Source organism: Brienomyrus brachyistius, chromosome 14, assembly GCF_023856365.1.
Source record: "Brienomyrus brachyistius isolate T26 chromosome 14, BBRACH_0.4, whole genome shotgun sequence".
NCBI lineage: Eukaryota > Metazoa > Chordata > Actinopteri > Osteoglossiformes > Mormyridae > Brienomyrus > Brienomyrus brachyistius.
The window spans coordinates 10,146,990-10,157,269 of NC_064546.1; the positions used below are offsets into that span (position 1 = coordinate 10,146,990).

A 10,280-nucleotide genomic window follows, 5' to 3' on the forward strand; every position below is an offset into this window, starting at 1 on the left:
AGACCGCGTCGTCGCAACACCCATTCTAATTCCGACTGTGCCAACAGTACTAAACACAATAATCCTTAACTGAGAATTGTTTGGTTAGTCTGCTATAAAGTTACATGACATAGAAACGCAAATTCCAAGCACAATGCAGGACATTTTCAGCCTTTGCACTATTTGATTTTATGTCGCTGAAATACACGCTTGTTTCTTATTATGTACGTGCTGTTAGCAATTCATGTGAAAATTGTTCACGGTTTTGCCGCAAGGACAAACGAACCTTTAAATGTATTCGATGTACCACCATATTAGTCATAGGTAAATAGGAATGACCAGTGTCACATTGTTGATTAAAAACTTGAAGTTACAACAAAACAGACCACGTAGAGAAATCGCTTTAAGAAGGTTGTGTTTAATATTTTCAAATAACAAAAGATATTTACAAATAAACAGTTTAATGGGTAATTTGAGGGTCAACTGAATGGCCATCCACTGAAATTACCATTTATAAATACACAAGTAATGCTTCCGTTCATTTTAGGTAAAGATCTGCAAGTAACGTGGTGCATTAACTGCCTATTCATTTAGGCTTAAATATAGGCATCAGTCCAACAGTAGTTGTACCAATGGTAAATAAAACACTCTTGCTTATAAAATACTGTTTTATAACTGTGTACAAAATTTGTGGAAAAATGTATATGCTTACACAATTTACTTCTCAAATACCAGAAAGTATCTTGAAACATTGAGAACCTTCTGAGCCTCTAAAAAGTACAATTTTACAGTAATCTATACCAATACTTTACAAAGCACTATGTTCATTAATACAGGCTAAAGTAGGAAGAAAATCTGCATTGCAATATTACAAAATTAAAAGGCTTAAAACATTAAGCTGCAAATAAGTATTGCAGAAACTGAACCAAGAAACTTAAGTTGAAACTTTTAGTTTAAGTATTCCTCCATATTTTGCATCATACAAAATACAAAAGTATTTTGTGCTGCATTACCACCCCCCCCACAAACGCACAAAAAATCTCAAATCACACAAGAGGCCAATATAGGTTATATGAAGTAATGAAAGGTATAACACATGCAGTCTTGCTTGGCATCAAAAGGTCAAATGTCAAATTTGTATTGTGCAAGACATCCTGCCCCCCCCCCAAAACACCCACAACATTTTGGTAATGCATAGTTTAAAATAACCAATATTCAAAACAAAATGGGATTTTACAGATGTAAATCCAATTAATATCAGATTAACATTAAAATTATGTGAGACCTGAATTGGGGTTTAAGTTTAACAATCCCTTTGAATTTTAGAGTGAATGTACATTTTCATCACACTATAAAACAAGAGAAAAGCAGAAAGCCTTAAAGCTGAGAACCTAAATTTGTTCACTCAGATATTTACTCAAAACTAATATCCAAGTTATTCCAAACATGGAGTAACACAAAAACCCTACCACCACATATTGACACTAAACAATGTCATACAAGTGACTGAAAACAGAAAAACTGACATGTATAAGCCCTCTCCCAGTATCTCATATTATGCCCCTGGATTTACACATCATGACACAAGACATTTTTTTTTTGTTTTAGAAAAACTCTACAGATTACAACTCAAATGTTGTTTGTGTTGTTGGCAGCGAATGCATGAAGATTCCCCATCTGACTCAAGCCACTCTGAATGTGCGCTATATGGATCTCCACATTATTCTGAAAACAGCTGTAAAACAAACATACTTGATTAATAAAAAGAAATAAATATTTAAACCAGATTTAAAAGGTCCACTGTATTATCAATCTAAATATTTTTAAATCTGAAACGCATGTCTTCAGATTGTCAATGGGGGGGGGGGGGGTTAGCCCAGTCTGGAACGTGTAAGCTTGTATTGTTTTGCTTGATATTCAAGTAGGTGAATACTTGCATGAATGAGTACCAGTGTTATTAGTTTTTTTTTTTTTTAAAATTTAGGTTTTTATATTTTTCAGTTCTCTTTAGAAATGCAGTTTAATTTTACTTCATTTCAGTGTGATTTTATTAGTGGGTATTTAAAAGGCATACATTTCTATTAAATATAATTTATATACAATTTATATTCAGTTTAAATCTAGTAAATGTATTTCTATGAGCTCTGGAACTTTCAGGTTGTTATTTTATAGATCTGATCTATAGAGAACCCCACATGAATACACAATGTACATTACATGCTAATGTCCTCAAAATGGGCAAAACATGTTTCGGGTTTTAGTAATGGTCATCTAAAGGCAACATACTGAATTATGTTTCCTCGATTTCCATGAAGGAGGAAAAACAAATGATTACTTTAGCTAAATAATATTAAACTAATGAAAAATTATACTTAAGTTTTATAAACAACTTTAATTTTCATTCCTTATTTATAAAATTTTTTATCGTTATTACCAATAACAACAACCTTGATGAGTACTCACCTTGTGAATAGACAGGTAATGAAATGAGTATATTCTTACCTGCTGTTGGAACTGTCTACTGAGTTTTTGATGTCATTAAGAGAATCTGTCAAAGACTTGAACTCAAATGAATTTAAATCATTTTCCTCTGCCAAGGACTAAAAAAAAAAAAAAGAAAAATATTAGTAATATGGAATGAGAAATATGAAAAGGGACCGAAAGGAGCTTGGCAGCTTGCCTTTATCTGCAGCAGTAGAGTAGTGAGGCTGGAGATGAGGTGGGTTAGGCCTTTGTTCTGGACACATAGCTGACCACTGGGGTGTGCGTTGGCCTGCCGGACAAGCTCCTCAGCCTCCTCTTCACAGCGCCGCCGAAGGTCGGTGGGCTGGTCGGCCGGCTGCATGCCCTGCTCAGGGGCCAGCTGAGAAGATCACATTATCAACACTGGACAGGGGCCAGAGATGTGGTGCAACCTCGATACCTAATGATAAATGTCACTACAAGATAGTCTTGGGCAATGCAGAACAAACTGTAGTCCTTTCAATGTCCTTTCTACTTAGAGTCACTGTTTGAATGTAAAATGCAGAGTCTACAGCTAATTTACAGTAATAAGTAAACAAATCATCCTGGAACTAAAAATATGCTGTCCGTATATTTAGGTTTAACATTTTGTTTGCAATCAAACAAGTGTATACAGGACACCAATCCCTTAATTACCAATAGAATCAGCATTTCCAAAACATTACATGAACAGGAATGATCAACCATGCATCACAGAGTGTTTTCTGTCATTCCTCTTACAGAACTATTTAACCCCCGACTGGCCTACCTTGTAGCAATACTGCTGTACTTCATGCAAGACTTTGTTCAGGTCTTTATTTAACTGCTCTAGGTCCAGCACAATTGTGGCATATCTCTTCTGAAACTCAAACCCAATAGGCACGGAGTAGGATTTCTGTAATAATAATAATAAACAACATTTAAGCATCTCAACAAATGCCGGTACAGGCAGTCCCCAAGTTAAACAAGTTCCATTCCCCAAGTCTGTCTTTAAAGTTGAATTTGTAGTAGTCAAGTCAGAAAAATAAGTTAATATTATTATACAGTAATAAAAATAACTACACAGTACTATATGTCAAGTCATCGAACTGCTGAATAGTGCAATGGTTTCACAAGCGTCACAAAAGTGTGTGCAATGAAAGAATATGAAAGAATAACTTAAGCACCAGTTTTTCAGCCTCTGTGTTCATTTCCTTGAGCTGCTTAATATGTTCCTTCTTAATCATCAGGATTTTTGATAATCGTGTCTGCAATGGAGAGAAGTTTTCATGAAAATAAGTTTAAAATATGAAAGTTTAACACATGATTTTCTTAACATAAAAAGCAGACTTACAACTTGTACAAGGAATTTGACAGGGAACCCCCCGAGTGTCTCTCCTTCGGTGCCCAGCACTTTGCTCTTCCAGGGTGACTGACCCAAGAGAGGGTCATTATCCTTCAAAAAGCATAGCTCATTCACTTAAGGAGTTTATGAACATTACTATCTTCGTCTCAATCTCATTTTAGTACAGAGAATCTAAACACGCAGAGACCAAAACTAAATCAAGAAATTAACACGCATTCCCATATTTGTCCTTGCTTAATTTATTCTAAATCATCTTATTAACAAAGTTAATTGGCCAATTCCACTGTTATTGATTTAACTTCATATTGACAACAAAAAGGAGGCCTCAGAGCATGGACAAGCTTAATATCACCCAGTCAATTTGCAAATCATTTCATGTAATGTTTTGGGTTGGATACAGACATATCCTCAAAATTCATGTTAATTTACACATTAGAAAGACATTTTTATTAGCATTATGAATGTGACAAATGGACTTCTTAATGGAATTACCCAATTAAGCTTTAACATATAGAACACATTTATGCTAAATGCATCAAAAGCAAAATCTATCTTGGTCAGGGCATAGAAATAGGAACGGCAGTACCATTAAAGCAGGCTGAGAGGAGGGGGCGTAAGGCACGCGGGGTGGGGTCATTAAGGCTTGGAACCGGGAAGGCCTCTGCTTCTGAGCAAAAGCAGATATAGGCATCGTTTCATGTGGTTCATTGCTCTGCAGAGGAAAGAGGTAAAAGTGGTGTCACTGACCCAACATCAAGTTCAAGTACAACTCTACAGTTGTTTTGACTAGTAATAAACATGATAGCCATGATGCTAAGCTAACATTTATTATCTGTCATTATTAGCCACTGATAAGAGTTGAATCAGATATTTGACATTATCTTAATGTAAAACTACTGGCTAAATGGTACATCCATCTATTGGTACTACCATCTATTCAGATTTTTCTTCATCCCAGTGCATTCAAATCCATGCCACATAACACTAAATTTCAAGCAATTCATCATATGTGCGCACAATGAAGCAGAACATATTCTCAGTTAGCCTGCCAACAATCCTACCAGGACTTCGTAGTCAGGAACAGTGTGAGTTCCTAAACCATTCCGGTCAAAGGTCACCCTATAGGTGGCTGCACTTGTGTCAACTGCATCAATTTGTCCTGTGAATAAACCATCATGAACTCCTCGGAGACGGGCTGTGAAGCAAAAAAAGATGCATTTCAATGCACAAGACTGCCTTGGGTCATAGAATTGTTTAAACAGTAATGAATACCGTGAAAGAATGCCGCAGAATTTACTATTTATGTAATTTAACTATACAAGTACAAATAGCGTGAAAGCAAACATGTCCATGAAAGACCCCAAATACAATATGGCCTGTTTATTAAAATGTTTATCAGTCTTATCAGTCTTAAGATAAACAGCCATTGGAGCCAACTAGTGCACCAATCCATTAAAATATAACACTACGTTTATTGTAAGGGAAGAGAGCCATTTGTTTCTATTTTGCTGTAAAATTCAAAAACACTTCACTTTCAACATCAATACACTGTATCCCATTGTCTAAAAATGTCACCTTATCAAAGCAGCACAGCTCAATGTTACCTGTGACTTTCGTTCCTATAACTAAAGGCAGTGGGATTTCCTCAGGAAGGTCTTTACAGTGCGATACATCCGTGAATTTCCTTTGCTGGAGCAACCGGATTTTCTGCCTTTTTTGCTTTAATGCAGATCGCTCCTCGGTGAGGAATGCAGATGAGCACCTTTGGGAAGAACCATACTGGTTGTTTATCAAACTGTATGACCATCAAAACACATACATGTCATAAATGTCATTTGTAAATGCAAGGAATGTTTTTGGTACCTTTTTTTTCTAATGAGGGATTAGTGTCCCAGGTTTAATTTCAAAATCAAATGCATATTCTTGAAATAATTTGAACTTTCTTTATAGATAGCACTCACAACAAACAGCATTGAATTTCATGCAACAAGAATACTACACCATACCGTCTTGGTTTACCCATCAGTCTTCTGATGGTTCCCCATTCAACTCTAGTCAGCTTTCTAGTTTTGAGGTTTGGGAACGACTCTTTCAGGCAAAGACAGAAGTCATTATCCCCTTCAAATAGCGGCCTATGTACAAAACAGCCAGAAAATATTCATGTGGAAAAGATCCAAGGCATATCAAACTGATAACTGATAAAATTATTTTGAACAATTAAAATTTAAGACTCACCTGTCAATATTTGAATAAAACCATTCATAAATGCACCATTTATGTGCTTTGGGGAGTTTGAGTAGGTTCCGTAATCGCAACCCAATTTTTTGCGATGCTTTCTTATCCGGTGTTGGGAAGCTTGAAAATTTCTGTGATACCACAACGAGAAAAAATTATATTTAATTACAAACACAAACATAGGAGATACATAGTCCCGCTAAAATACCACCAAAAGTCCAGGAGCAACAGTACTGGTGCTTTATAAGAATGATTATGTTGTCCATGCTGCTGTGCTTTCAAAACCGCTAATGCATGTTTGGTTACTTCGGGAAGGGAAGGATAGTGGATTCTTTTAGACCTGAGGCACAGTTGTCACTCTCTGACTTCTTCTAGGAGACCTGGAGGTGAACTGCCCATCGTCATCTTCGTAGACCAAACGACTTCTCTTTGAGCTTCTGGTTGGCTAGAACGCATTGGACAAATACAAGTTAACTCATGACGTCATATTTGCACCACTTATCAAAACTTACAATGAGTTGCTTGAAATAAGCAAGACAAAAAGTACAGTTTTCAACATTAACGGAAATGATATTACTGTATCCATGGCTGGAAATGAATTCCTTCCCCTTGAGTTCTGAGACTTTGGTAAACTTTGTTTTTCATTCCACGTACTGGATAAACTTCCTTCTGTAATAAGGATCACCAGCATGTTAATTTTGCATCTGAAAGCAATGTTTTTACATCCCATATACAAACACTCTCAGGCTTAAAAAATGCTTCTTTGCATGACACTTTAATTTTTCTTCATTTGAAATGCATCCAACAACATTAATTCACTACAATAAAAGGAATGTCATCCACAAGGACCAAATATCATTGCAAAGATAGCATCTGATCATAGCATATGATCCTCAAACATATTTATAATGATCATAAATATAATAGCCTTTTTATTAACAAAAGAGGAAATGTATGTTCAGCTTAAATACTGAACAATGCATTACCTTTCAAACTCACAAGTGCTTTTGCAGAAGAGCCTAAAAAGAGAAAAAGGATTTTAAATTCACAATGCAAAAAAAGGCAAATATGCCATGCAAAAAAGTGGGAAGTATACATGACTGTCTGGTGACACTAAAATTCTGGTTCTGTGACTCCCTTTCATATTGTACTTGAAAAGGCTAAGAGAAGGTCTAATTCAGACTTAATATAAATATAAAATTAACCTTTATCAGTGATTACCAACAATTTTGGATAATGATATCACTAGCACAGAAAATTATGACAACACTAGCTTTCAGTATGTAACCATTTTTTTAGATGCAGGAATGAGAAAAAAATACATTGAAGTACCAAAGTGATGTATAAAATTTGTTGTTGTTGTTGTTGTATGTGATTGACTAATCTTTGATTTTTCACCCTGGTCTCAATCTACAGGGACATGGTCATGGTACAACCCAAAGTTAATACTGCTGACTAAAGTCATTTGCTTTATGCAATAAATCTAACTGATTTACCTTGCATTCATGTTTTTTTCAAGGCAAATTAAATTTCAGCTAGGTTATACAGTTAGTTATTTTAGCTGACTAATCCAAGTCTGGCCTCACTTGAAGCAGCAACCTCTGGGCTGCTTGTCTATGTTACCCAGGTTGCCATTTAGGTATCCATAGCGACACTGCATTTTGAGCAAGTAGCCTGGACTGCACAAAGACAGAACATTAAAAAAAGCATCTTCCGCAGTGCTACCAGAACATCCAGCAGGAACCCCACAACGCACCTGCTGGGCTGTCTCTCGAGACAACTGCAGCATTTGTTTCCGTAACTAAATGCACAAGCATGGAATCGGAAGGATTCCTTGCAGAAGATCATGTCATATTGCAGAAAACAATTCCATAAGCTCCACTGACTCAAAAACACTTTGCATGTTATCCTGGCTGCAGGGCATCCAAACAGCCTAAGTGTGGCAAAATAACATTTCACTTTTAATGCAATACACAAAATAGCTTTATATGACAAACTAAACTATACAATACATACATGGCTTGAATATACTACCCAATACTGAGAATCTAAATGTACTGCATTCATAATCCTTCATAAGCCTAGAAAAACATTTAAGCAATGTGAACAAGTTGTCCTGAAAATATTTAACAATCATAAATAACAGCAGCATGACTTAACCTTCTAAAGTGAAACAATAATCGAGAACCTTGTCTTGAATATAGGAGGTAAACCAGAAGAAGCAACTACAAAGATGGTAAAGAACAAACATAACATCAATCACTGAGAAGTTATGACAGGACAGAATAACAAAAACATTCAATCTCAGTACAACACATAGTGAGCCTACAAAGTACCATTAACATAATTATGAAAGGAACCTATATTGTTGAGTACTTAGGTTTTCAAAGGGAGAGACTATTTAGCAGACCAGAAAACATATCAGACAGCCTCACCTATAACTATTTGGTAAACCATATTCAAATAATATACATACATACAAATACTAAATCGATATTTCTGTTTATTGAGCTTTACGAATCTGATGCAGTTTAATAACATTAAATAAACTAAACCTCAACTATATTAGCCCACTCCCTAAGATTTTGATGATTTATGTAACTCTTTAGCAGCGACGCAACAACCTTTCCCATCATAACAAAACACGGTTCACTGGAATTAATCAAGCATCAAACAAAGTAAACAATGGGGCAAGTTAAAACCAACCATTTTCATTTTACATCTGGGCCCATTTCTGTATTACAATTACAATGTCATAACTACCCAGCAGACAATATCCCCCAAGAAAAACTATAAAAACACATAATAGCTAGTAACAAATCTAGCGTTCAATTAAATAAGGTCAAGTGGAACAGACATGCATCCATATTCTGCTTTAAGTAATCATCTATTTAGCTAGTACCAATTATGACCCACGTTCACATAGCTAACTATTACCGCAGTAAATATTAGCTACGGCTACTAAACTTGTTAACCTACTAGCTACAGTATTATTTTGACAGCGTTACCTAGCTGTCTCTACAGTAATGTCATAGCACCGGAAAATGCAGAATTATCACCTACCAGATTTTAAATAACGAAAGATACATATATATCTAACCAGATAGTTAACGACTGTTCAATTATCCGGAAAAATGCGCAGCATTTATCTACGTTTAAGGTAATTCAATACCAACCCATACAACACGGCAATGTACATAATTTAAGACAACCGAAGCCGTTTAGTTCTCCGTCTGAAGATGGTGTATTAATTATAATAATGTGAATGATATCGCAACTGGATTAACTAGCTAGTATTCCTGTCAAGGTTGAAGAGCTACGTTCCTCAAGTTAAACAGCTGGTCAAAACACGGGATATTTGCGTCATATAAACAACCTAAAGCACACGGCGTTCACGAAATACCACTAACATTTCGCAGTATTTTGGACTGATTCGTGTCGTTAACGTCTCGGTGAACAGCAAACAATCGCGACTTTTCCCTCGAGCGTTTTTAAAAACCTTACTTAGTTTTCCTGTGACTTACTTTCATCCAGAAGCTGTTCCAGCTCCGCCATCTTGAATCGGCCGCGCCGCTTTTTCAAAGGCTGCCGGTCGTGGTGCATTGTGGGATACAGGCTGCCGGAGAGGGTTCTTCGAATGCCAGTCGTACGGTTCTAATCTCTTTCTGAATATAATGTATATAGAGAGTAGACAAAATACCAGAAACAACTAAAATATATGGTCAAGAGTCTATAGTGAGTGGTGCTACCATTTGCATTCATATCAGCTTCTATGCTTCTAAGAAATACTGTCATACAAATCCTGAATTGTGTGTACTGGTATATTCAACCAACCTCCAGGTCGCTGAAGGATGAAGGAAGTGGAAATCTATTTCACTTGGCGAACTTCAGATCTTCCAGTAAAGTTTCAGTGCTGCTTAGGTTCTGGTGATTTGGGCTTTTGGCTGTTCTTCATGTACCGCTTTGTAGTTTGTGTTGCAGTGTGCATACAGTGTAATCATTGGACCCAATGAATCGTATGAAATGGTTGACCATATCATTATTGACCCATCCATTATGTGTAACATTCGGCAACACTTTTTTTTTTTTATTGAAGGCATCCATTGGCTTTCCAGATGTAGGAAAAGTTAATGAAAGATGATTCATTATGCCATATATGGCTTCGTCTTTGTTTATCTGTATCATTTTCAATTTACCTGAGTTTGGCATATGCTGACCT

General features: G+C 36.1%; 1 protein-coding gene across 2 annotated transcripts; it reads right to left on the minus strand.

Annotated features, from left to right (window-relative positions):
* Nucleotides 1-377: 377 nt before the first annotated feature.
* Nucleotides 378-9,679, minus strand: LOC125707985 (protein lin-9 homolog). 2 transcript variants are annotated; one of them, XM_048975436.1, is made up of 15 exons: nt 9,586-9,679; nt 7,048-7,080; nt 6,639-6,730; nt 6,402-6,506; nt 6,062-6,192; nt 5,833-5,958; nt 5,431-5,588; nt 4,888-5,021; nt 4,413-4,538; nt 3,815-3,916; nt 3,648-3,728; nt 3,251-3,376; nt 2,660-2,842; nt 2,482-2,579; nt 378-1,714 (listed from the first exon to the last, which is right to left on the minus strand). In XM_048975436.1, exons 1-15 carry the CDS (start codon nt 9,662-9,664, stop codon nt 1,609-1,611), a joined length of 1,680 nt encoding a protein of 559 aa, XP_048831393.1. In that variant the 5' UTR covers nt 9,665-9,679; the 3' UTR covers nt 378-1,608. The 2 variants fall into 2 exon arrangements, with proteins under 2 accessions (XP_048831393.1, XP_048831394.1); XM_048975437.1 differs by lacking the exon at nt 9,586-9,679 and adding an exon at nt 9,472-9,579.
* Nucleotides 9,680-10,280: the final 601 nt, after the last annotated feature.

Coding starts and splice junctions, on each gene's coding strand:
- LOC125707985 (XM_048975436.1), bottom strand. CDS start 9,664: ATGCACCACGACCGGCAGCCTTTGAAAAAGCGGCGCGGCCGATTCAAG. Junction 5,589..5,832: donor CTGATGGGTAAACCAAGACG/GTATGGTGTAGT, acceptor TTCTTCCCAAAG/GTGCTCATCTGCATTCCTCA. Junction 2,843..3,250: donor TACAGCAGTATTGCTACAAG/GTAGGCCAGTCG, acceptor TGATCTTCTCAG/CTGGCCCCTGAGCAGGGCAT.